Source organism: Astatotilapia calliptera, chromosome 9 (genome assembly GCF_900246225.1).
Source record: "Astatotilapia calliptera chromosome 9, fAstCal1.2, whole genome shotgun sequence".
In the NCBI taxonomy this organism is placed as follows: domain Eukaryota; kingdom Metazoa; phylum Chordata; class Actinopteri; order Cichliformes; family Cichlidae; genus Astatotilapia; species Astatotilapia calliptera.
The window spans coordinates 24,956,306-24,983,293 of record NC_039310.1 but is presented as its reverse complement, the minus strand read 5'-3'; the positions used below and the strand labels follow the sequence as shown (position 1 = coordinate 24,983,293).

At 40.6% G+C, this 26,988-nt stretch overlaps 1 protein-coding gene across 5 annotated transcripts in view; it reads left to right on the top strand.

The window, feature by feature from the left end:
- Positions 1-26,988, top strand: part of LOC113029322 (collagen alpha-1(XVIII) chain-like) — a 130,292-nt gene that overhangs the window by 90,238 nt on the left and 13,066 nt on the right. For 4 of the 5 annotated variants that reach the window (XM_026180149.1, XM_026180147.1, XM_026180150.1 and 1 more), the window contains 25 exons: positions 5,108-5,355; positions 5,446-5,616; positions 6,373-6,504; positions 13,327-13,401; positions 14,656-14,742; positions 15,905-16,028; positions 16,395-16,438; positions 16,798-16,977; positions 17,144-17,170; positions 17,286-17,339; positions 17,468-17,548; positions 18,025-18,072; positions 18,174-18,308; positions 20,430-20,483; positions 20,859-20,894; positions 24,427-24,561; positions 24,903-24,962; positions 25,060-25,095; positions 25,296-25,340; positions 25,661-25,723; positions 26,110-26,145; positions 26,246-26,329; positions 26,417-26,482; positions 26,667-26,729; positions 26,839-26,928. In XM_026180149.1, the coding sequence (XP_026035934.1) occupies positions 5,108-5,355; positions 5,446-5,616; positions 6,373-6,504; positions 13,327-13,401; positions 14,656-14,742; positions 15,905-16,028; positions 16,395-16,438; positions 16,798-16,977; positions 17,144-17,170; positions 17,286-17,339; positions 17,468-17,548; positions 18,025-18,072; positions 18,174-18,308; positions 20,430-20,483; positions 20,859-20,894; positions 24,427-24,561; positions 24,903-24,962; positions 25,060-25,095; positions 25,296-25,340; positions 25,661-25,723; positions 26,110-26,145; positions 26,246-26,329; positions 26,417-26,482; positions 26,667-26,729; positions 26,839-26,928 (2,174 nt within the window). The remainder of the gene's footprint in view (positions 1-5,107; positions 5,356-5,445; positions 5,617-6,372; positions 6,505-13,326; positions 13,402-14,655; positions 14,743-15,904; positions 16,029-16,394; positions 16,439-16,797; positions 16,978-17,143; positions 17,171-17,285; positions 17,340-17,467; positions 17,549-18,024; positions 18,073-18,173; positions 18,309-20,429; positions 20,484-20,858; positions 20,895-24,426; positions 24,562-24,902; positions 24,963-25,059; positions 25,096-25,295; positions 25,341-25,660; positions 25,724-26,109; positions 26,146-26,245; positions 26,330-26,416; positions 26,483-26,666; positions 26,730-26,838; positions 26,929-26,988) is intronic. The other variant, XM_026180148.1, reaches the window with a different exon arrangement.

Here is a 26,988-nt window from a genome sequence, read left to right as displayed (position 1 = left end):
TGCATCCACCCACCCACAATGTATTTTGTCAGTGTGAGTGTTCTCCAGTGTTTGCTGTTATTTGTCTAGCTGTGGGTGATGGAAGTGCCCTGACCCCATTATATTATAGAAGAGGTGTGAAAGTTGGCTTTAAGGGGATTTTTACATAATTATGAGAGTCTGTGTGTAAATGTGTGATTTATTAAACAGATGGCATCAGTTTAAGAAAAAAGGAAGCACAAAGCGTTACTTGGAGTGTTTCATTAACTTTTGCAGAGATCTGTGGTTTAATTTCATCAGTTTTTATTCAGATGGACTCCTATTTGCATATTTTGATTTCCATCCATCAGTCCATTTTCTTCCGCTTATCCAGTTCAGGGTCACAGGGGATAGAGAGGGCTGGAGTCTATCCTAGCTGCCGCAGGGTGACAGGCGGGGTTCATCGTGGACAGGTCACCTGCTTGTCACATGGCTAAGACAGAGAGACAGACAATCATTCACTCACCCACACTATGGCAAATTCATAATCACCAATTAACCTAACCCCATGCATATCATTGGACTGTGGGAGGAAGCCGGAGCAGCCGAACAAACCAATACAGACACAAGGAGAAGATGCAGACTCCACACAGAAAAGCCAGATGGTGGATTTGACCCAAGGAATTTCTTGCTGTGAGGCAACGGTGCTAACCACGGCGCCGCCATGCTGCCCCCATATTAAAATATCAAAATCTCCATGACATGACATGGATATTTGGATTCAAGCAGCAAATTCACTTAGGAGAAAAGACTATATTATTGTACTGTGTGCTTTCCTGATCGTATAAAATAAACTGCCACTAATAAATAGTTTTAACTTTGAAATACAGATTATACATTTGGTATGAAAACCAGCTATGGCCCCCTAACCATATTTCATCCTCTAATCTCGTACACACCAGAAACAATCACTGCGGACATGGACACGCTACCCACATGTGCACTCAAGTGATTTAGTAAAGCATTGCTCTATTTTGGGTCCAGTATGGCGAGGGCTTTTCTCTAATAAGAAGACTAGTTGCACAGATACATGTACGGTTGCCTTTATTTTCATTTTCAGCCTGTGGAATTTGTTACTCTCTTACTGATTATTATGAGTCCTGTGTCTTAAAACACAATTATGAGGAAGAAGTCACATGTCTTGTTATTTTTTGGTCTTTTTTTATTTCTTTTGCCACAGACATATTGCCACAATCATGCAATGCAACTAGCAACAGTAGTCCTCCATCTGCTCTGGAGATCTGCTGCAAGCATGCACCAACCAAAGCCTGTAGCAAGTGGAGCATATGTCTAATAGTTAGTTAACTTGTTTAAGATGGTGAAGTTGGAGTCACCCATGGACGAGTAGCTGGTTATTGATTTGTTACTTGTAAGTCAAGTTATAAGTTATGAAAGGATGGATGCAGTCCCTTTTTTCCCCCCTTTCCAAACACACCACAAGGACATGTGCTGATTATCCCAGCTCCCATCCCAGATACAGTGGGTTCATTTATGCCTGCTCCACTGGTGGCATCACTGTTATGCACCAAAGCTCTGCACCATGAATACCAGCACTGCACACAGAACCTCCACATCAGCACTGGTGTAGGAGAAGAAGCCAAAATCCAGAACAAAGAAATCAGAATTCTTCAGTTTTTCCATGAAACTATTGAAACATTTCCCTGAATATAATCTGTGTCAGGTTGATATATCATTGAAATGGCAGAAAAATCTGACACAATCATACAGCTGCCTTGCAAGTATGGCTTGCGCCAGCGATGTGACATTGTTATCCAGGCCATAATTTTGTGGAAGATGCCAACATTTCTCATGAGTTTGAAGTCACTCTTAAAGACACTTTCTTCTATTCAGAGGCAGACTCATTCTCTGTCTTGCAGAGATAGCAGTGTTTGGATAGAGCGTTGCTCATTTGGACAGAAAGCAGACATGCAAACACAAGCTTCTCTGTAAACACACAGAAAAGATACACACACATCAAACACACACGTTTGATTACACATTCATTTCCTTGTGAAAGAACACTTTAGTTTTACAATACATGGCTACATTGGAGAGTTGTAATTCACACTGTTCCTCAGCCTCGCTTCCTCCACTTGATACAGTGATTTCTTTAGTATTGAAGCCTTTCCCATTCCTTCTGCCTTCTGCAGCTGCCGTTAGTCGAGCCATCTGTAGACGATTTTCAGTGTAATGAATTTTCTTCATATAGAAGAAAAGCATTTGCTTGTTGGTGGCATCCATCCATCTGTTCATCTGGATTCAAACCCAAGAACTTCTTATTGTGAGGCAATGGTGCTAAACACCACACCACTGTGCTGCCTCCTTACAATAACATGAAATCCTAAACTGGAAATATAATATAAAGTCTGTCACTTTATTACATTTAAACCCAGTTGTTTAGAAGCACTGTGAGCAAACAGTATCTTGTGAAATTAATAACATTTGCTTTTATTTTCATTTTCTTCCTAATTCCCTCCCTTTTTCTTAAGAAAAGGGAGTTCACCTGACTAAACCCAGTACTATTCCTCAGTGACTCAGTCATGTGGCACCACTGTAGTTCATTTATACACCTTGAAGTTATTACTGTGAATGCTAGCTAGCTGGAGGACTCGTACTGTATCTCCTGAGCCTTCCTCTGCTCTCATTCTCGTGCCCTGTTCCAGTACAGATGGTGCTCAGACTGAGCCAAAGCAGATTAGTCTGAGAAGAGTCACACCCTGACCAGAATTAGTCACAAGGTTCTCGCAGCTGACATCTTTTTTTGCTCTGGGATGTTTTAAATTTTCACTGCTCTACTTTCCTTATTCACAGATATGAATATTCCTTTGACACGATCAGCTGCCGGCTTACAAATGTGGCACTGGGATCATGCATGACCCAGTACAATCACAGGGTCCTGCTGCATCATGAGAACTAGAGCTAACACAGCGAGTGTAGTCACATTTCCATGGTGATCTGTCCAGCTGTCTGACCTAGTGGAGGAACATCTGCAGTGAAGTCACTCTCGGGCAAAAGACGCAGCGAGTGACAGGCAGCTCTGTGGGAATTTTGGCAGAAGTTCTTTGGCGAAGTTTAACCGCTGACAACAGAGAGAAGATATAGAGCAATGTTCACGTCTGGAGATGAAGCAGCCAACAATCCAGTCACTGATTTTCTGATTCCAAGGATCTTTTTGGAATAAGAAATTGGTCAAAGAATACTTGGAAAATATTTCTCAGTGCTTGTTTAAGCTTTCTTGAATTAAAATGTATCAGCTTAATAATTACAGCTTCCCGAGTTAAAGTCCTCTTAACACGCTGTACACGCTGACATTGTTTAGTGAGTTGGGATGCACCAAACAATCTTACATTACAATGCAATCAGATTACTTAGATGCCTTTTGGCTTTGCTGGTGTAGGAATCTAGTAATGATAAAACTACAATGACATCATAGACTGTATATGAAAGATGGACATGGGGTGATATTTTGTTAGTCTTCTGGTTGCCTAATGACAACTCCAGTGTGCAATAATGACAAAGCAGGTTACATTTTAGGGCATGGCTTGGGATTTACATGTCACTATTGTATGAGAAATCGGCTAAGTTTTCCAATCTTCGACTCACACAAAGTCAAGAAAATCTGAAATGGCATATTTTGACTTTGTGTGAAGATAAAGATCTTTGAGGAAATGGTGGAAAAAAGAGGAGACCAACTTTTGTATCCCATTTCAGTAAAAGTAACTCTAACCTGGTAGTGAAATTACAGAGCTTGGCTGCAGTGGGCATTACACAGGAGAGTGGTGTGGGTTCCTCTTCGCTGTTATTTTTTAATTGCCACAGTCTGTAGCAGTTTCAATCCAATTAATGAAGGAGGGGGAAGAAGTGTGCCTGGCCTCCAGCGGGGAGATTTACTGGCCACACACGGGCACGCACACATCATGCTTGTGGAAGACTTGATGCTTGCACTCGCTGTCTCGGCCTCTCTTTCTCTTTCCCCCCTCTTTTGTCTTTGCCGCTCCTCTGCACACAGACGTACACACGCCACACGGTACGTCTAATTTACAGGAGCTGCCACTGCACAGCATGTGTGTATTAGGTTTGCTTAATGCCTTCCAGATGCCCAAGCTCTATATCCCGTTGCCCATACGTACTGAAAGAACAGACGATTGTTCCTGGGGTCTTCCTACTAAAGAGAACCAGGTGTGGGGGAGACGGCCTGCACATTTGTGACAAAGGGAGAGCGTTGTGAGCGTTTGCTAAATAGGTTTTCATGTTATTCGGTGGGGAGGGGGGTTAGTCACCACACACATTGTGGCAGAGTCCTGCATGCATGAATACTGTGCAGCTATGATAATGATGGTTAGGATGGAAGCTCCTTCTCAAACTTTATCGGTTATGTCTGACAAACTCCAAAATGTTTCAAGACAAACGTTAGAAGGCTTGAAACAGACGACTTTTCTGTACATCAATTATTATTTTTATACATTTATCTTTTCAGTGGTCTCGGCAGCCGAAAGATGACACTCGATGAGTGTAGCACACCTACACTCTCTGTCCACAGCTGTGGAATGCTTGGATTTCTAGAGCAACATTTCTCTCTGACCCCAGTGGATTAACCCACTAGGGGGCCCAGAAGTAAATATGAGCTGTAGACTGCCACTAGCCTCCTGCCCTCTATGGACTGTGTACTCAATCACCTTCAAGCACCCATCAAAACACAAAGCACACCAAATAACACATGGCAGCTTGATTATTTTGTCAAGGACTAGGTGCCAGAAGCTGGAGTGTCTCATCTCTTATTATTTCCAGTGATGTTTGTGAGTGTTTTTGATCAGCGTTTGCATACAAATGTTTAGAGAATGAATTTCAGTGTTGCGAGCTTTTGTGTGTGTTTGTATATAAACACAGTTATTTGCTCACAGATCTCTCTTACCTATATATGAAGTAATTAGACGCAGGTAGTGTTTCCGTGTTTGTCCTGGACTGAATTTCCTGGCATCAGTTTGTGTTAATTCTTGTTTTGTTTTGGGGTTGTTGTTTTTTTGGATGAGTATTATATTTTTTCCCTCCTCTAACAAGATTCTTCCTCCTTTCTGCCCGTCTATTGCAGACCGCGGTCCTCGAGGAGCTTTGGACCTGACAGAGTTAATTGGCATTCCCCTCCCTCCCTCCGTCTCCTTCGTCACAGGCTTCGAGGGTTACCCCGCTTACAGCTTCGGCCCGGAGGCCAACGTGGGGCGGCTTACAAAGTCATTCATCCCCGATCCGTTCTATCACGACTTTGCCATCACAGTCACAGCCAAACCGACCACCCGGCAAGGCGGCGTGCTGTTCGCCATCACCGATGCATATCAGAAAGTGAGGACACTGTTCACCACGTCTCTTCTTTGTTTTTTGCTCCCTTCCAGGAAAATATTAAAGCTTTTCTACATGTTTTATGTTCTTCAGATTGTACAATTAGGTGTGGCTTTGTCTGAAGTGGAGGATGGCTCCCAGAGAGTCGTACTGTACTACACCGACGCAGAAACAAGAGGCCGCACCCAGGAAGCTGCTTCATTCAAAATGGGTGACCTGACAGGAAGATGGGCGAGGTTTACACTCACTGTGCAGGGCTCAGAGGTGATTAAAGATGTTATGCTAATTATCTCTTGGTGTACTCTATGCTATGTTAAAGTGGGATTTGGCAACTTGATTTGTAACATAACCTCGCCTTTCTTTCTTTGTGGACAAGCTATTTGAAACTGAGCTGTGTGACTGTTGTGCATCTGCGCTTCATTGCACTTTGTGGATAAATCCAATTCCTTTCTGCACATAGACACTATATATAAGGTAGATATACCTTCAAGGTCTGAGTCACAAGCATCTTAAACCTGCATTATTTCTTATGGCCAGCAGGGGGTGACTCATGTTTCTAAAACAAAGTCTGAGATATAAAAGTTTATGGAAAAATGATCAATCAGCATCTTTATCTGTGACCTCAGGAAACACTTTCCAGAGTTTGTGGTCTCAATCTATAGTTTAAAGTCCTGTTTTGCGTGTGATGCTCTTTTTGTAAATTATAGTCTGCATTAGAGTCAAAAGAATGGATAAAGCGTGATATTCTTTAGGTCAGCCTACCTTGTGATTGGCAAGTTGCTACTGTATTGTCATATTTGGTTTTAAAACACCAACGTGGCAACAGGCTGCTAAATAGTTTTCTCGTTTTCAGACCTTACATGTGAGTATTATGTCACAAAATTCAGACATACACTTACTGTGTGCCTAAATGCAAGGAATAAAGATGTTTGCACAGATCATCTGTTCCATACAATTACATTTTCCTTTTTTTTCATATGGTTTTAAAGCTCAAGCATGTGCACTTGTCCCAACACGTAGGTGCGCCTCTACATGGACTGTGAGGAATACCACCGGGTTGCCTTCATCAGGAGTGCTCAGCCTCTGACCTTCGAGTCCAGCTCAGGGATCTTTGTAGGGAACGCCGGGGGTACGGGCCTGCAGAGGTTTGTGGTAAGTGTCGATGTGTGCGTGTTTGTGTCCCTTCTAGCCACGTGAGCGCTTCGGTACTTCCTACACTGTCTTTTGTCAGCTCTGTACAACAGCTGCATTTCTGCTGTGCTTATTCCTCATCCCAAGCGTCAGTGGGTTTGGATCAATGACTTTGAAATGAATATTGAATCCACAGCTAGTTGCAGAAACAAATGTGGTGTTTGGACAGTTGCCGACTTTACATCTGAGAATGAACACAATAGTCTTCGTTGGCAGCTTTACGACTGCCACGGGAGGCGAGGAATGAATGACCAAGTGTACTCATGAGCACTTCTTTGTCCTATGAGAGCTCCTAAATGACAGGCTGCTTACTTACATATGTGCACCAGGGCTAGTAGTCTCATTTTTGAATGATTTAAACTGAGTGCACCTGTGATTACGGCTGCCAATTCTTTCCCTATAAAGATGAGAAATCAAAAAATAGTAAATATTAAAGGGTAGAGGCTAAAATCCCTCACGATAGTTAAAAATATCCCTGTGCATTTATAGCAAGTACGTGTTATCGAGAAGTGCTGAGAAATCAAATCCATGTGCAACGCTGGCCTGTGCAAGCAGTGCTCTATAAAAGAAAATAAACCAGTAAAAGCTTCAGCACTTTCGTCCCCATTATCTATGATTTGTTGTTTTGTAATTCTGCTTTGTTCATCACATTGCGACTGCAGATATGATGAAGAAAATAGCTTTTTTTTTTTTGCATATCTATGGGGGAAATAGTTTGTATTAGTGTGGGTCAGAAAATATCTGTTATGTCATCAAGATATCTATCTAAAACATCTTCAGTGAACTGTCAGAATATTACATTTTAATAAGAAGAGACCTAAGTTCATTGTAGAAAACATGCCAACAGTACTTTTCCCGAATAAATCAACCCACGACCGGTGGCTGAACTAGAAAAGCACACGACCTGTGACTTTAAAAACAAAATATAGTCCTCTTCTTTGCCACTTTTTAACCTTTTGTTCTCGTGAATTCTTTTTTTATCCAAGTTCATGAGACGAACAGACTACAAGATGTTCCATTTCCACAACAGTGGAAAGAAATCCTTATCACAAAGCAGCTTTTGGGTTTTTGTTTTTTTGGGGGGGCTCTCTGTCATTAAGATTTTATTTGTGAAACGTGAGGAGAGTTTCAAAGAAATATAATGAGCCGGGGAGGCAGAGTGTGTTTATTCAGGAATTTTTTTGGTCTCTGAGGGGAGTTCATTTCACCGCTGAAACAATCTGTTAGGTTTCTCTTACCTATTGTGGTTTAAAACCAACGCTGACGTACGTACATAGATCACCAGGAGCTACAGTTTCATTTTAGATGTAAAGCAACCTCGCTCTAGCATCATTTCAAATCTTGTATATCTTGGTCTGTGTTTAATTTATGAATAATGATTTCCAGCAACCCTTTCAGGCTGTCTAAAGTACATAAAGTGATGTATTTAATAGAGGAGGACTTATAGTGGTGTTATTGTAGCTTTAAGGGCAATGCAGGGTTATAGACCATTAGAAATGTGAGGCTTCTTTCCCCTGCAATTCAATTTCAGTGTCATTTTAATTGAGACTAAATTACTGCTGTTTTATCCCATGAGTCATAGCTGCTGGCATCCTGCCAAAGCCTTGTGGAAACAAAATATTTTTTGTAATATCCTGACTAAAAATGCCAGTGTAGCTGCATTACAACAACTTTTAGAAAGAGCAAAAAGTTCCTCTGCTTTCAGTGTTTCTTGTGCCACAATTCCATTGTACGTACAATTTCTATTCTATTCTGTTCTATTATTTTACCCAACTTAAGGCCACATACTGTACATCTACACTGTTTAATATCAGCCTACTGGTTGCTAGCAAATTATAGTTACCCACATTTGAAGCCATTTCACTTTGTGATGTAGGACCATGATTAAAATATTGACAAAAGTCTTTCACATTGGCTGTATTGGAGGTTTCATGGAAGTGGAGAATTTGTTTTAAACATTTGCTCTCTGATTGAACTGTTGGATTGTTTGGGGAAGATGCGAGTAACTTTGCAACAATCAAAAAATGGCAAATTCACTGTAGCAGCTGCTTCTTAGGCTAAAACTCAATCGATTACAAAACACAGAAGTCTGAAATTAAGGCTTCTTTTAACCTTGAATATAATGCACAAATAATGCACAAATTTCCCCACTGTGCGATCAATCTTATCTTATCTTATCAGGATACTAAGGCTAAGACCTGCTAGCCAATCAGAACTTTGGCTAGCTACAAACTTTGTTGTTACCATCATTGTTATTGCCCTGCTTGATGAACAGTCTGTGCCATGTGGGTTTTTGTTGTTGATATTTCTCAACTCTTTATTGCTGACTGTACAGCTCTCTGCAGGTACTCAGGCAATCTGTCTAAAAGCGCCTGATGTCAGATGGGGGCAGTATTGGAAATACAGAATGTGGTGCAACCATCTGTGAACTACTCTTGCTTTTGTTGTTGTGGTTCAATTAGCCAGCTGTGGATTGAAGTTGTAACATCAAAAAAAAAGCTTAATTAACAGTGTTAAAAAGATGAAAAGTTTTTATTACAGCCACTGTCCATACTTTTCTTTTTTTCTGTTGTTGAGGTTTTTTCACTCTTTTCCTGTGTCAGGTGAACTTTCCTAACACTGCATTGCCTGTCTGGGCTCAACCAATCGGCATTAAATGAACGCAAAGCGTCATCCATGTCGAGCACTGTGCAGTTGGGATTTTGGTGCAATGCACAGGAGCATGTTTGTGGTGGTTAAAACCCCTCTACATAGCCTCTCCATAAGCAAATACCTCAGCAAACGTACACGACTGCTGTAGCATAAATTAAGCATGAATAAATTAAGTCCTATGTAGCGTGTATAAAGCTGGATGATATCACCACTTGGGGCTCAGAGTTGTTCTTTCTCTTGCCAATAAACTCTTTCACTCCTTTCTTGGCTCTCTTCGTGCATCCTCTCCTCCCTCTTTCCTCATCTCTCAGAAAAAGAGGAGCAGAAGTAACTGTCTGTTTCCAGCTGTTCAACTTTCAAACTGATCCTCCTCCAAAACGATGCAGCAGCGGCTCTTTGCAGCACTGCACTACTCCACAGCGTTACATGAACACACAAAAACAAATAAATATCTTCGTCCTTGCTGAACCAGTTACTCATATGTTAAACTGGCTTCACTGAACCACAGGCCATGTAGGACGCAACATAAAATGTGTGTTGGCCTTTAACACAGTAGTGCAAAGTGACCTTTTGGATGTCTTCTCACATGCTTTGGCCTGTGACAGCCATAGTGTCCAGGGACTGCCAGTAACTGCAGGCACACAACAGTTTCTCATCTCTGGCATCTGAAAAGTCCAGTGTCTGTCTGTGAGCAATAACCAGACTTCAAAATATATATAAACAGCCCCGATGGCGCATGTCATGCAGCATGCGTGGCTATATAAACTAGAAGCTGATATGTTGCAAAATACTTCAGCTACTGTGAAGTTTTGAAGATACATCAGTAACAGTTTAACAAAAGAAGTCAAACAGACAATGTTTGCACTTTCTCATAGATGAGGAAGCATTAAGTGCAATGCCAACAGCTGCATGAAGTTATTTATCTCCATAGCAACTGATCAGACTTTTTCCACTGTGATTCACTCACAGATGCACTTCTATATTAATTTACAGTCAATAGACAGGGTATATTTATTTCTATTCACTTATAATTAAATATAAGAAGTCATCTTGTGATAAAGCGTAATAACAAAACGTTCAAACAAAAAAAGCAGAAATACAGGTTTTAATGTTTGTATAACTAAGCAGCCAAGTGCACAACCACACTCCTGTTTATACAAACTTTTGTTGAAATCATCTGACTTTTGTGAATTTACTGTAGAAACCAGTTGAAGCTTGACCTCCTTTCCATCGGTCATTTTTAATGCACCCGACCTCATTTACTAACATCTTCAGCTCACTTTTAGACTGATTTTGTTTACATTTTTAAGAAATGAAGTTGCTAGTACTGCTTTGTTTTGCAGTGTACCATTAGCGATACTGACAGCTCTCGTGTGTGAAGGCTCTCTGGTGTGTTTTCTTGAATTTGTGCCGGGAATAATGTCTGTTTACTGTTGTCTGTTTTGTTTCAAGGGTGACTTATGACAGAAATTTAACACTAGCTGACTATAAAGGTTTGAGCAGCACATGTTTATCCCAGACCTACAAACGTTCAGATGAGTCTGAGGTGACACCTGTGATGCTTAGTTGCTAGACCTGGATTTAAAGGAATGAAAGGCTAGGGCAATTAGTCAATATATTAAGCAGACAGTATAAATGGTGCAGCTTTGCAGCATTTTTGGTTGGTTGGTTGGTTGATTTGTTGGTGCACTGGTACTTAGGTTGGTTTTTTCACTGGTTCATTTGTTTGTTTGTGGGTTTGTTGGTTGGTAGGTAAAGCTTGTTTTTTACACCATAATTATATGCTCTGCTACAAACAACTAACTGGTGCTCACCTGTTCGATGTGCTGTGTGTTCAGTTGTCGCTGCTACAGACAGCCGTGCGTGGTGGCGAGCATTTGAAAACTGCAACCAGAAACTTGCCGAGAAATTCTCCAACTGCTTTCCTGTGTTTAAATTCACGTAATCAAAAAAGTTTTTTACAAACTAACCGACTAAATCATTCATCCATGTGGCTGTGGCTTTAATGTAGGGGCAAATCCACATGTTGTAGTCGTTTAAAGGAGGCGGAAAAGGTTGCGTGGCACATTCTTTGTTTGTTTCAGATGTGTTGTTTACTGCACCAAGCAGATGTCTCTGATTTGGTTCACTCTCCCCAGCTCCAATCCACCCTTCCTTCTCCTTCCTCTCTGCTTCTCCCTATATCACTATTTCTCACTCCTTTGCCGCCATTAAATTTCATAGGCTGTCCTTCATTCCATTAAAAACAGCTGTTTGTCATCTGGCCTGATCCCAGTATCAACAAACTTGGCTGAAATTGCCTTTAGCAAGTATTTACCGATGCAATAAGAAGACAGGACCACTGACTCTGATTTAAATGACCTTTTGTTATACTATGAGTGCACTGGTCCTTGACCGAGAACTAAATAAACCCACCTTTAACCACCTTTGATATGCTCCTTACATTGGTAGATAATGGCTTAGGATATTTGGCTTACTGTGTGATAACTTGTCAGAATTATGACATGTTTATCATCAGCTGCAATCACTGAACATGTGTGCGCCTTTATATTGTTCTCTAATTTCTGTTCATTCTAAAACTGCATTCCTTCCTTTATGAGTATTTACAAGTATTTACAGCAGACCTCACAAATGACACAATCTGCATAAAGCGTAATTTATCATCGTTTCCTAACAGCAGAAGAAAGCATGACACGTATCCTTCCCATGATAAAACAAAGACCGTTTGAGTTTCTGCCAGCATAAAACAACTATATGTGCTGATAGCTCTACAGTCCAGCGAGGGGCTTGGAGGGCATAAACATGTCACACATTACCTCCAAGGTTCTGCAAGGATACCTTGCTGTCAGAGCGCCCCTTTACAAAATAAGAAACCAGGTGCAGCTATCTCTGTGTAAGTGTAAAACCATCCATTAAATAGTCATAACCTGCATTTTAAAATGATATAAAATGACAAAATTGGTCACCAAAAATTTCTTTCTAACCAAATTTAGTTCAGATTGGGAATGGGACCCTTCTCTAGAGGTTACCTTTCAGAGTCATCCCACATATTGGCTCAAGGTTACAGACAAGTATGGACTGTATACAAGAGACTTACCAAAATTCAATATTCATGAACTTCTAAAAAGAAACAGCCTTTTTTTAGAATGAAAGGTTTAAATGTGCTGCATTATTTCACAACCTTCCAGTTTCCCTCTGTCGGCCTCCAGAGTATCCTGGGACACCATCCAAGACTGTGGATGAGCTCACATACAGCAAAAGAAAAAAGTTGCCCAGTTAAAATAGCTCAGCTAATAACGCTGTTACATGTCTCTTCATGGGGCAGGTTCAATTCAGTTCAATTCAGTTCAATTCTCATCAAAATAACAATTTAGTTGCCTAAATGTGCTCAAGATCAATATATTATCATTAGTTGGGTAATAATTTAAGACATACGACAGCATTAGCTACACATGCTTATACTTCACAGGGCCACAGGGGTAGAGACTGGCTAGTCTTGGGGGAGTCATTCCCTACCTTGTTTCCACAGGCCTTTTAAATGTAAATCCATCATATAACACTTTCTGTGTTCTCCCTTTGTCTACATGGTTTCTCTATGGGCACTCAAACTTCCTTCCTGGTGGAGCAATGGTTATCTGTCCCTCAGTGATAGCCCTGTCCAGGGTGTACCCTGCTTCTCGTCCTATCACAGCTGGGATAGTCTCCAGCCCTCTCCTCCTCCTTGATTAAGACAAAGAAAATTGATGAGAGGATTATATAATTGTATAAATACAGAAAGGATTTGACATAGCTTAATCTTCTGTGTTAATTTGCCACAAGTAAATATTAAAATTATGGGCTGGTGCTTTAAGGTTGATGGGAAAATTGTCTTTGGAGCAGATACAGAAATGCACCTGTTTCCTAGCCAGATGTTTGCAGCAGTGTTGAATGTGTGTGTTAATGTGTTCAGTGTGTATGCAGTAAATTATGCGTGCTAATGAGTGAAGGAGAGACAGATAAACTGTTATGCAGACAGACCAAATCAGTGTGTTTGTGTGCGCGCGCGTGCAAAATGTCCTCGGAGCTTCTATAAAATTTAATGACAGAATGAATTAAATTAGCGTGCAATATAACACGAACTCTCCTCTCCAGGGCTCCATCCAGCAGCTGCTGTTGAAGGCAGATCCCACGGCCCCAGATGACCAGTGTGAGGAGGACGATCCTTATGTGAGTCTGCATGAAAACACTCGAAACTGAGAAAAGTTCAGCTCCTCAAACGTCTCTAAAACACTGCAAACTTGGAACTATGGCTCCCTCTGCTGGTAGACATACAGTACTGCATAAAATTCATTTCTGACGCCCGCATACATCATTTACATTTAAACATTTAAAAGCATAAACCATCATGAATCCATTCCACCTGCTTTGGTGCAAATGAAAGTGACAGCGGGTCAAAGCAGCTAGATTTTATAATCTTGGCCTACTGTCACACTATATATTTTTGACTGACAAAAAGTCATTTCACACATTTTTTTAATCATTTAGAGGTAAAACTTTAAATATGAAAATGTTCAAAATGTCATAAATTTACCTGTTTTGTAACTACAGTAGCGTTACAACATACAGGATTGGTGTAATCATAAATACAAAGTCCAGCTTAATATGTGCTTGAAATTATTTAATTTGCTTGTAATTCCTCTTAAATCTTGGTGAGCTGCCCAGTTTTTCTTCTATTTGCTTGCCTTTAAAATCTTTAAAGAGCACTACATTTAAAGTAAATGTCTTAAATTACACGCATTATCAAGCCCACTACCGGCTATGGAGATAAATTTTCCTCAATAATATTGTCCTTTCTTGTGTTAGCAAGGTAACAAAATATACTGAGAAGGAATATGTAATCTTGTGAAACAGAGGTTATTTTTAGGAAAAGCAAAAAGAAAAAGTCATGACCTTTACAGGGTGCTGTAATATACAACATAAACAAGCTCTCTCTCTCTCTCTCTCTCTCTCTCTCTCTCTCTCTCTCACTCTCTCTCTCTCACTCTCTCTCTCTCTCTCTCTCTCTCTCTCTCTCTCTCTCTCTCTCTCTCTCTCTCTCTCTCTCTCACACTCACACACACACACACACACACACACACTCACTGACATTCCTGACCGAGCCACAGTCAGTCTGTCCTGATAATGTTGTTTAGAACATTAATCATTTCTGATATCCAGTGTTTGTTTGTTTGTTTGTTTGTTTGTTTGTTTAAATTAAAGATAAGTTTCAGTGAAAAACATCAGTAACATGTGAGTAACCGTGGGAACCAAACTCTGGAATAAGGCTGTTTTGCTTATGTGTACATTTGGCCTCTTTCCTCATTTAATTTTCACTTCCTGCAGCTAAAAACTCAGATGGAATTTTGGTCTGCTGAACTTTTCCAACTTTCTCTGTGTTTTGTCTTCTAATTCCTTTTATCCTGCTCTCCTTTTCAACTCCAGGCCTCTGGCTACGGGAGCGGTGACAATGAAAACTTGGAGGGTAAAGATGAAGTGAAGAAGATTGTGGAGGAGAGAGAGTTCACCATGGTGTGTGCACTGTTGTTTTGTTTTTACCCCATTTATTTGCGCAAGCGAGTCACAAATGAAAAAGCTTCTGTCCTCTCAGTACCTGTGGAGACACCAAAATGATGATAATTGCTGCCAGCTCTGTGCAATCTGTAATGAATTTATGCAAATAATATCACATTACTATGCTTAAGGAAATGGCTTCTAAAAAAGCCCACTAAAAAAGAAAAGAAGATGGCCAATGTGTCATTGTATAGATAAGTTATGTTCCCATAGTGATTTAAAATAAACCTGTTGATTAAAACTTTAAAAACGTAACTTAATATTAAGACTCAGTCCACAAATCAATTTTTAGTTGATTTTTTTTAGTCATTTTCTGGGAACTTTAAGCTACAGAGTCAAAGACACTTGAGTTTTTGGTGATTGTCTTCCAAGAAACTAGCTAAGAAACCATCTAAAAGTGCAGATAAGAGAGATTTCAATCACACAGATCACCATCTGTGGTCCAAGTATGACTTCATTGATGTACATGTATTTCAGTCCCTTTTGTATGAACACACAATCCAGATGTGTGCGACCTCTTCTCCAGGCAGTCTGAGCTACTTAATAAGCGTCTCCCTTGGACACTCAAAGGCCTGTCAGACGATGGATTAAAATCAAAAACTCTCTTCAGGAAAGAAAATGATTTACAGCCTTTTTTCCATCTGCAGTCATTTCTATTTATCATTCATGAGCAAGACAGCGGGCTTTTCTAGGCGTGCGGTCATGACATTTTATGATCGCAGCAGATCTTGTAGACGTAATGTTGGAATACTCTAAGAAATGTGTGGAATGAGGCTGTCAGTGTGACACTGTATTAGGATCTGATCTGAGAGCAAACATTTCCTACCATCCGTGGCAAACGCTTCACTTTCTTTCTTTTTCTTGTTTGGTTGTCTGTTCACATATACAGAGACTCTTTGTTGAATTATGAAAGAAAAAAAAAAGAAAGGCTCTTTAATTAATCCACAGCTGCAGCTATAACTAGTGTGCTGTAATATCCAGATTGCAGAATATTATGCATTTAAAAATATAAAAAATATGCAGTTTAGTGCTGAAGGTTGGTCTAAAGATGCACACTGATTTCTTTTTTTGTTTGTTTGTCTGTTTGTTTGTTTGTTTGTTTTACCATCGTGGTTATTAGCCAGAGCTGGCCCCCACTTACATTGTGATCCCACCTCCACCCACTGAGATGCCAACAAGCGATGACGAAGATGACAACTTTGAGGAAGCTTCTGGGCAGGAAGTGGAGGTGACCACGGTGCAAGGTAAAATGCATTCATGTAAACGTTTTAATGTGGTCTCAGGAACTCTGTCCTGTGGCAACAAACAGCAGTTATCTGCCACTTAAAATATATATATATATTTTCAGGATTAGACCAGTGATATAGCAAAATTATTTCATGCTTCCCTTCGTTTGTGCTGCAATTCATGAGTAAATCGGCTCCTCCTTCGTTGCATTTCCAAGAGTTTCCACCAGATGTTGCTGAAGACACAGTGTAGCTTCCTTTCCTTTGTTCGTATGATCCAATGCTCAACCTTTTCATCTGTGCTTTATTCATCAAATCCACAGCAGTGCCATTTTTAATGTGCTCAAACATGCTTGTTTTTTCCTTTTTCTCTTTATGTTACAGCAAAGTCATTTCAGACAGGTGCTTCAGTTTCCACACCTGACACTGTAAGTCAGAATTATCTTCTGAATTTATATAACATAAATGTGTCTGTTTCAACATATTATGGGTTAAGATCATTACAGTTTTTATATAATTAAGGCAACAGGTCTTTAAAGGTCTGTAAAGGGGATGGTTGGTACTCTGCTGTAACTCTAGACGGGCTGGAAGTGACGTGGTTGATGAGGTTAACATTAAATGTGCTTTAAAGAGAGAGAGAGAGAGAGAAAACGGAAACTGTTTCCTGTAGAGCAAGTTTGTCCCACTTACTACAGCTGATGCTGCCCTATTTTTTTCCTTTTATTTTTTTTAAATTAGTGTGACTGCAGTCTACATAAAAAATAAAAAAAAAATCCTAACTCCTTAGTCCCTCCAGGTTTATCCAGGGCAGAAAGGGGAGCCAGGCCCAGCTGGTCCCCCAGGACCTCCAGGCCCTCCAGGACCAGCCTCAGAAGAGGGACAAGGAGGGGAGCCTGGACAACGAGGCCCACAAGGACCACAGGGACCCCCAGGCACACCTGGACTTCCAGGGAAAGATGGACACCCTGTGAGTTTAACCTGCACGTTTGTGCACTGAATTTGAGGCATTCACAAGCTTCTATTTTTAAACAATTCAGACGTCCGTTCACGGAGCACAGGATGTTTTTTTTACTCTGTTGTGTTGTCAGATTTAAACATGATTGATTTGCTTTCTGTTTTTGTCTTTTCTCCAGGGAAGCAAAGGGGAAACTGGTTCACCAGTAAGTAAAATCCTCCTAGTCTTTCAAATATATAGTTTCCTTCATGTGGAAGTTATTATTTAATGTCTCAGAGGGGAAAGCTCATGTGCACTGCTGTGATTGTCATCTCTCTCAGGGAGCAAAAGGATTTCCAGGACTACCCGGAGAGTCTGGTCCTAAGGGAGAAAAGGTAAAAACCTTTAGGGTGGTTACAGAAATTTTAACATGGACTTATAAAATTAAATATATAATTAAAGAAATAAGTAAGTAATCCTTGAAATGTAGAAAATAACACAAACTTTCTTCTGTTTCTCTCAGGGTGATCCTGGTGTTGGACTACCTGGCCCTCCGGGTCCTCCAGGACCTCCAGGGCAGCCCAGCAAGTCCTCCGTGTTCCTGGTCAGTCATTTATTCACTTTGTTCTTAGTTTAAGCAAAATCAGGTGTGCTTGATTCATACAAGGAACTAAAATTAGCTCCAGTTTATTTGTGAAATCCTTGTTTCTGTTCTGTATACCTTCATATACGTGAACTTTTCATGTAGACACTGCCCATATTCTATTTCCAAATGTTGATATGAATTTGTTAGGTTGTATTTTTTCTGGTGTGATGCTAAAGCTAAGTCACATTTGTTGCAGCAGAAATCAGATCTGATGATACGCCCATCGTTTTCATTATGTTCCTCAACATTTTTACACAGCAGTGATATTCCTACTGGGGATGAAAATAAATATTTTAAGTTGAAAATAAAATATTTATTTATATATTGTGGAATGAGAAAAAAAAGGCTCATTATGTTATAACCAACCATAACATTTTAGTATAAGTGACTTACCTTTTGACTAAATGAGGGGTCATTGCCTTTGTGTTCATCAGGAGGGTTCTGGATTTGAAGACTTTGACAGTGACACAGAGATTATTAGGGTAAGTGAAGTTGCTTTCTCTGTCTCTGTATACTGACACTATAGTTTACCTGTTTTACAGAGCATTTTTCCCATAACTGTAATGTTTTCTTGTGTTATCAGGGTCCCCCAGGGCCTCCAGGTCCCCCAGGACTGCCAGGGCCCCCAGGATCTCCTTCTGAGGACATCTTTTCTGGACTACCTGGGACTCCTGGGAAAGATGGAAGGGATGGAGCAAAGGGCGAACCTGGACTTCCTGTGAGTTTTACCTTGGTCCATTTTCTGTTAGAGCCCAATCTAAATGCAGCAGCTTAAAAATACTAAATGAACCAATATGTTTTCTACATATTGTAAACTCTAGCAGCTCAAGTATTATAGTTTATACAGGCTCAAGTTTATACAGTATTATGGTTTCTTTGGAAGGACAAGACAAACACTGAAAATGTAATTTCTTTAGTAGATTTCACATCTGCTCTCACATAACAAACTCATTTGTCATTTGCTAATTTATGCTAAAAGTTAAACAGGAGGTATACTCTAACTCTATTAAAACTCTTTCAAAGGACCCACCTGACACACACAATAGAATTAATTAAAATCAAGAGCAGTTTTTATTCAAAACAAAACAAAAACATAATTTTGCATGAAACATTTCTGTGATTAAGGTTTTTTTGAAATGCATCTTTCTTTTAGTCTTTGCCTTCAGAACATTCATTTTTGACCTGGGTTCTGTGTTCAGGTGTCTGAGGAGTGGTTTAGTGGCTCTGGTTCTGATTCAGAGTCAGAGTCTGGTCAGGTACAATGGGCTGAAAAGACAGTATTTCCCCCAATGCCATTTAAAATGTTCATTTACTGCTTTCCTGCCATTGCTTGATGCACAGAATGAACAAAGATTGTATGTGTCTGCAGTTAAGACTTAGTGGTTCCTCTTTTGAAATACATTACATACACTAGTTAAATTGTACAGTACATAAACATATCTGCCACCTCATTTTATAATCATGTGAAAAATGAAGTTTTCCCAGCACGATGGAATTCTATGAAAAATCAAGTACGTCCTTACTACTTTTTATAAGGTTAATGCTAATCAAATGCACCTGATTATTTGATCATCATAAAGTGTGACCACTTCTATAAAAGCAGAAGTTGGTAGTTTGTGGGTCTGGTGCAGTCAGGTGTGTGTTAATACAAGGTCACAATCTTCCCCAGTGTGGATGTCCCAACAATTTCACCACAAGGTCTGACCCAAGCGCCACATTTCAGACTCTACAAGCCTCAGTTAGTATATTAGATGTTAAAGTTTGTGACAGTAAGGTTGAAACAAGTGTGGCTTCTTTGGAAGGGTCACCAAGAGAAAACCTATTCTCTCTAAAAAGAACATGGCTGCACGGCTTAGGTTTGTAAAACTAATCAAGAGTTCTGGAACAATTTCTTTTGGACAGACAAGACCAAAGTAGAGAAGTCTGGTCATAAAGCGCAGCAGGACATTTGATGAAACCCAAATGCAGCATATTAGCAGAAACATCTCATACCAACTATTAAGCACAGTGGTGGAGGGGTAATGATTTGGGTTTGTTTTGCAGCCACAGGACCTGGACACCTTGCAGTCACTGAGTCATGAACTCCTCTATATACTCAAGTATTTATTGAAATTATTTCTCCAATGGCTAAAGCCAGGCTGAAATTGTGTTATACAGCAGGACAATGATCCCAAGCAAAGCAGCAAATCTACAATATAATTATTGAAAAAGAGAAGGATTGGGTTGTTGCAGTGGCCTGGGCTTAGTCCAGACTTCAACCTGATTGAAATTCTGTGGCCAGAACTGAGAGCCTAAACAAACGTCGTTAAATCATGTGATGTACTTTGTTTTTCACGAGACTACATAGAGGCTTGTGAAAATGTTTCATTTTCAAAAGCTTGTATTTGCACCCACACACCAGTAAATGGATCAGGCCTTTCTTTCCATTATCCTCGCAGCTTTTACGGCAGGAGCTAAAGTGATGAACAACAAGCGCTTGAATTTGGTTGCAGCTGTAGCATCTGTTGGTGGAAATGTGTCTTTTTGTTTTTTTTTAATTATAGAAGCTCTTACTAACAGTGTGAATGATGTACTCACAGGCATGGAGTATTCACTGCAAGGCTGCTTTGGTTCATGAAAGTTTTATTCACTTCAGACCAAAGAGGCTCAAGAGCTTTAATATGTTCTCATTTCAAACGGCTCGCTTTTATGAGCTCACACCAAGCAGCCCGCTTTTGTCCAAAAAATCTGAATAAGAGCCACAATTACGCAAACTATGCCAACTCTGTAATACATGTACATGTTATTCTGGTAAATCCAAATTCTTGAGGGGAAAAAAATAATTTTGTTACACTTGCAGGGAGTCAGTGGAAAAGATGGCAATCCTGGGCCTGCTGGGGAGAGAGGAGACAAGGTAAGGCTAATGATCAACATATATTGTATTGTCACTATTTAAGACATGGATTTAAGAAGAAAATCCTCTCACTGGTTTTGGCTCTCATTTGTGTGTTTTCCAATCCTCAACCTTTAGTTTTAGCCCTCTCTGATTTCCCTAGAGAAGGCCTCTAAGTGCTCTGTTAGCAAAAACAATTAGACAAAAACTCTATAACCGCCTAACACAAAGAGCCTCTTAATGAGATGCCCCAATGGACCAATAAAGCCAAAGGGGCTTGAGTGTAAACAAGTATGTATTGCAATAGCCGCTCTGTTTTTGTTTTCATGGAAACCCGAAAGAACAACCTTTCCCCATTAAACACGAGCTAACTCTATTTCATTATGTTTTTAACAGGGCGAGCCTGGTGTGAGTGGTCAACCAGGACCAAAGGTAAGATTGTTTTGTTTTTTTGTTTTTGTTATTGTTTTTTAATCCTGTCCTGCTGGAAGGTTTTGCAATCAGACTTGTGATCTGAATGCATGGTGGTGCCGAACACATTTAGCTTTTGCAAGAACAGCTATACAGAATCTCTATAGGCTCCTCTTGTTCATGTGAATCATTTATCTGCTTATTTATTCATTTATTTTTGTGTTATTTTAAATATTAATATTATATATGGATATGACGATGTCTAAGTCAAGACAGGCAAGAGAAAAAAAAGTGGTGGTGGTTTGGATGGGGAGTAGAAATGGGATGATAGAAACAAATAGAAATGCACAATGTATCGCCAACTGCTGCATCTGTAAGAAACAAAGAACAAAACAAACATACAGCACGTGAACACAAGACATTTGATAATACACAGATACATGAATCCACAAATCTTCCTATAATGTGTGTGTATGAGTGAGAGAGACAGAGAGAGAGAGACGGTGAGTGTGTCTTTGTCACAAATGTATTTCATAATGAGGGTGGGAAGCTGCAACAATACCCACCAGAAGCCTGAAGGCACGCAGAGATGGAACCAGGACAACCCCCAAGACGGTCCAAGACCTGAGGCCACACATCTCTGTGACATTCACTTGTCCATCCCAGGAGGAGAAGGAGAGAGGCCCCAGATGGGGTGCCCACAGCCAAAGGGTGAGAATCCCAGAGAACCAGAGGTAATGGGCACTCGACCCTGCTAGAGGCTGGCCACCCTGGTACGAGCCGATAGCAGGGTCCCAGGGTTCCAGTGCCCGAGGCGCCCAGGACCACCTGGCAGCGCCACTCTTCCCCGACATGGTGGAAGTCCAGGCCAACCTGTGCCACCAAGGGAGCGGGCTGACGACCTTCACCCACTCACCCTGGGACCAAAAAGCACAAGTAGGGACTGGCAGAAAACCACTGGCTCAGTGGGCACCCTCATTCCCCAAAATCCGCCATGATGTTAAAGAAGGTTGACCTGGGGTCAGCAATGTCAATGCCCCGGAACACTACTGAGTCTGGGTCAGCACCCACCACCCCCACCACAAAGAGTGTATTGGAGTGTGCAGATGAAGACTCCTCTGGAGATGTGTGACAAAGTGAAGGGGCAAGACTAACTGGTCTGGGTCCAAGACAAGATGCACCCAGTATAGTTGTTCTGTCTCCTGGACGCTCCACACCCTTTCTCATTACATGATGAAAAACTTTGTATTGTGTTCTGATAATTATCTGGATTTTACTAGGGATTGGTGAAAATGAGTAGTTTATTTGAACAGTAAGATAATATTTTGCCCTACATTATTACATCTCCTGCTTTCCATAGAACACGTGTCAAGAAAGACAACACGGAGAACAAAAGAGACACACCACCAGGGAGACATAGATGACAGAAAAACTAGAATACAACTCAACTAAATCCTGACTAATAATAACAGCATAAGATGCTGTTTTAACATGTTTTCAATAAAACATAAGGAATCAAAAATACAAAATAAACCCATAACGCTGCGTTACAGACCAAGCCCCGGACAACATGGTGATATTCCTTTCAGGTCATTATTATCTAAATATGTTGCCCATTTCTTTTAGAAATAATTAATGAAGTTTTGTTCTTTTTTTTTCCTTTTTTTTCTGCCACCTGTCTCGTTTGGTTCTTTAGACAATAATTCTGATGGATAAAGGCCAAGAAAGATGCCCAACGGATTTACTATACCAAGTGGACCAGCCCCGCCTTGCCGTACTGGTCCATTTGATTGACCTTTTTTTTTATTGTTTATTTTATTTTATTTTATTTTCAGTTGTTACATACATGACTGGGGGAAAGGAAAGGGAGAAAGAAAGAGCGGGAGGGAAAGAAGAACAGCGGGGAAGAGAGACGGAGATAAAGGGCACAAAAACAAACAAACAAACAAAAAAAAAGGTGGGGGGCAAAAAATACATATATATCAATCACCTGGATCACCTGTTGAGAGGGAAAAAAAGACAGAAAGCAAGCAAAAAAGAGAGCAATATAATAAACAACATCATTGCGGTAATCTATGTGTAAATACTAAATATTGACTATTATTGCACAGCACGTAAGATCGACAGCACACAGTGTGCTTTGAGGTAGCAGCAAAGGAAGGTGTCGTTTGTGTCCGTGAACACCTGTGTGTAAACCTGTGAGCATGAGCACACTTGTATTCAAAAGGTTCCTTCATGTAACGATCTGCTAGAGGGTGTGGGCCATAGCCCCATCCTGGTCCCTGGATCTCCTCCAGGGACCAGAGATCCCCAGAAAGCAAGAGTCCAAGGAAGACCAATGGAGGGGCAACTGTGCCACTCTACCGATAAGAGCTGAGGAGAGCCCCAGATGAGGGATCACCCAGCAGCCGCGGAGCAGAAGCCAGAGAGGGTTGCAGTGATGTGCCCCTAAGCAGCCAGCTGTGCCACAGTGGACCGAGCCCCAGGCCCAGAGGCCGAGGGCACTCCACCCCGTCCGAAGGGCCACGACCGAGCCACAGGCACCAGGCCCCGACAAGCCGCCACCGGGAGTGAGCCGGTGCATACCTGAGCGCCCAGCCCATGAAGTGTTGTTCTTTCAGTAATGATGTAATAAATCTCCAGCTCCTAATTGGTGGCGTGACTCTTTTCTGAATTTGATCATTTGTGATATCGCTCATAATGGAGCTGCTAACTAGAAAGTAGTCTAAGCGAGATTGTGAGTGGTTTACTGGTAAAAGGAAGGTGTAATCCTTGAGAGTGATACGTACGCCAAGAATTGTGAAGACCAAATTCACTCTTGTATTATTTAAGAATGATGGACTTCAAATTCCTTTGACTCACTGCTGGATTGAGCCTGTCAATTTCTAGGTTGAAGTCTCCTCCTCCTAGGTTGAAGAAGCACGCTGTCAGAATGATCTGAGAAGGAAGAAGGGAAGGAAGGAAAAACTAGCAATACACAGATACTATAAATCTGCCTTCTGAATCTGCAATAGTGTTGCTAACTGAAGTTTTTGGGGTTGTTTTTTTTGCTTATTTATATGGCTACGCTTCTTTGTTTTGAATTGTAACAGGCTGAGAACACGGGTGGGAACTGTGGAGAAGTGAGTTAGGGTTAGTTGAAAGACGATGTCTGCCCGTGTCATTTAATCTGTGCTGAAGTCGATTGAAATGTGTTTTTTAATCTTTTTTTAAATTACTTTTAAAACTGTCAAAGAGTAAATCGGTAGAGAGAGTCAGTAATAGGAATGTGTGCAATTTGTGTTTTTTCATTTCGTCTCACAATACTACAGCATAGCTCTGCTCACTTACCTCCCACAAAAGGTTAAGATCTGCTCATTTTGCTATTCATTATATTTGATACATTGACAAACCACCATTATCGATATTGGCAATCATAATTCTGCTCACTTTTTCTGCTTGCATTGAGGCAAATGGTTTCTTGTGCTATGTTAAAGCAACTCCTTACCTGCTAAAATATTTTTTTACCTTTAAAAGTAAAAAAAAAAAACAAAAAACATTTTGTCTCTTTCAGGGAGATCAGGGCCCACCAGGATTCCCAGGTCTACCAGGAGCAGATGGTCCAGAAGGGCATCCTGGTCCTAGGGGTCTGCCTGGTCCTCCTGGCCCCCCAGGGCCTCCAGGAAGAAACTTCATCCCAGACTTTGAGGTATAGTGTGTTTCACTACTAAATGTATGGGGATAATATATCTAATGTTTTGTCATTTTTATCATTAGAAAATCATAAAGAATAATATGCAACTTTAGCTGATATGAGTATTGATTTGTTTGTAGAACTAGAGCATGATGACAAAGAACGTATAATAACTATGCATTGTTTAACCCAATCTCCCTGTAAACACAGAAACAGTGCAAATGAATTGTCCGTGAATGCTGCAGCGTGTGTGTTATAACAAAAGTTTTGATCATTAACTGTGCATAAATTTGATGTGAGCCCTCGTTTCCAACAAACATGTTGGCTCATTGCTAGATGCCTTTGCATTTTTTTAGGACATGGAAGGATCGGGGCTAGAGGCCGCTTCAGCAGCGACATTACCCAGAGGTCCACAGGTACAAATGTGGCACGATTTTAGTGTATTATCATTTTTGCATTTCACGAACGGCTCCTGTTATTACCCGAGGTTTGATTTTGGTTTGATTTTCACAGGGACCTCCAGGACTCCCAGGACTTCCAGGACCCAAGGTAAAATATTTGTGTGTGGGTCCATGTAAATGGCTCTCCCTGAAAAATGTTCTCAGGTTAAGTTGGATGGGTGAACATTTAAAATCTAAGGCCTTGGATGGCATTCAGTGATGCATACAATAAATTGCTGTTTTTGCTAAATGCAATTTGTTTTTTTAAATCTAGATTTCTTTATTTTGTCTCCTTCATCCTTTTCATAGGGTCAAGATGGTTTTGTTGGTGTTCCAGGAAAGCCAGGACAAAAGGTTAGTCTGCTGAAGATATTAAATCAGACAAGCTTCTTGAAAGTCTGCTTGCTTTAGGTCCATAAATGACCATTAAGTAAAAGGCCCTGTGGTGAGAGGAGATGTTGGCTTTAGGCTGCATGGTGCTCTAGAAAGTAAAGATTCTGTCATCTTACAGGTTCACAGCCAACTTTTGGATTTGGATTGGAACATTATAATCAATATCATTGATTTGGTTATTTATCAGTTTTTCAGAAAGAATTCCTCAGTTTTAAGAAGACAGAAATCAAGTCACCTTTTTTAATCATAATGATGCTTATTTTTCTTCATTCCTTCTGCAGGGAGAGCAGGGTGTTCCCGGGGACCCAGGCATTCCTGGTACAGATGGACTGACTGGGGCAGAGGTCAGTGATCTAAATAATTCTGACACATTTTAATAAGCAGTGTGCCCTTTTTTTAAAGACTGATGCTTAAATAAATGATGTTCAGTCAAGCTGTAAATTATTTCAGTCTGCACTAGTTTGCATGCATCAGTGACAACAGATGTAACTCAAAAACAGCATAAAAAGCCGTAGCTTGGGTGGGGTTGGGTTGCAAAGTAGATTGCAGATGCAGCAGCAACTGGAGAGTAAGGTTAACCAACTTACAAAATGCAACAGTTATATATGTGTCTTTTGTTTATGTTTTTTAAATGATTTTACACATACTACATTTTTACTAGTCGGAGAGAACAGACACATATTTAAGTGGCACTAAGAACTACAGCTAATGTTTAATCCTGTGTCTGTAGGGACCAAAGGGGGACAAAGGTGACCAAGGACAAAAGGTGAAACCATCAACAAGTTGCTAGACAGATACTGCATACATGCACTGCTATGTGCTGAAAGGTAAAAATGTCAACTATTTTATTATTATTTTTATTCCAGGGAGAGCCAGGACAGGATGGGCATAGTTTGCCTGGGCCCCCAGGACCACCTGGACCACCAGGAACCATCATCAACCTTCAGGATGTAAGTAGTGATACTTTTGGTGACTCTACTATTTAAACATTAGTGATTCTCTGTCTTACTGTTAAAACTCCTTTTCTCTGTCTTCAGCTCTTATTGAACGACACAGATGGTGCCTTTAACTTCTCAGGGATTTTTGAAGCTCAGGGACCCGCTGTGAGTACCTGACCAAAATTCACTGAGTGTAGACCAAATGCATTCTTTCTAATAGCAACCAGAGGGCGACTCTTCTGGTTACAAAAAGTCTACTGGAATACCATCCCACTGCTGTTGCTCTTTGATTTATTTCATTATATAGATTATCAATTATTCAATTGTGAAATCTCATAATTATTTGCAGGGACCAAAGGGTCCAAAGGGTGACATGGGATTGCCAGGTTTGCAAGGACCGCCTGGACTTAAAGTAAGTGGGATGTACATACAACATGATTTGTTTTCTGTATGGACACTATAATGAAAACTATCAGGAAGTTGCTTTTTTTTTTTTTTAATGTACTTGTGTGTACACACAGGGTGAAAAGGGTGAGCCAGGATTTGTCATCTCAGCAGATGGATCCATGATGTCAGGCCTGCCTGGGCCAGTGGGACCCAAAGGATTCAAGGTTATATTGCACTTTTTTACGGAAGCGTAGAGCTGCCACCCAGGCAAAAGAAAAATACAA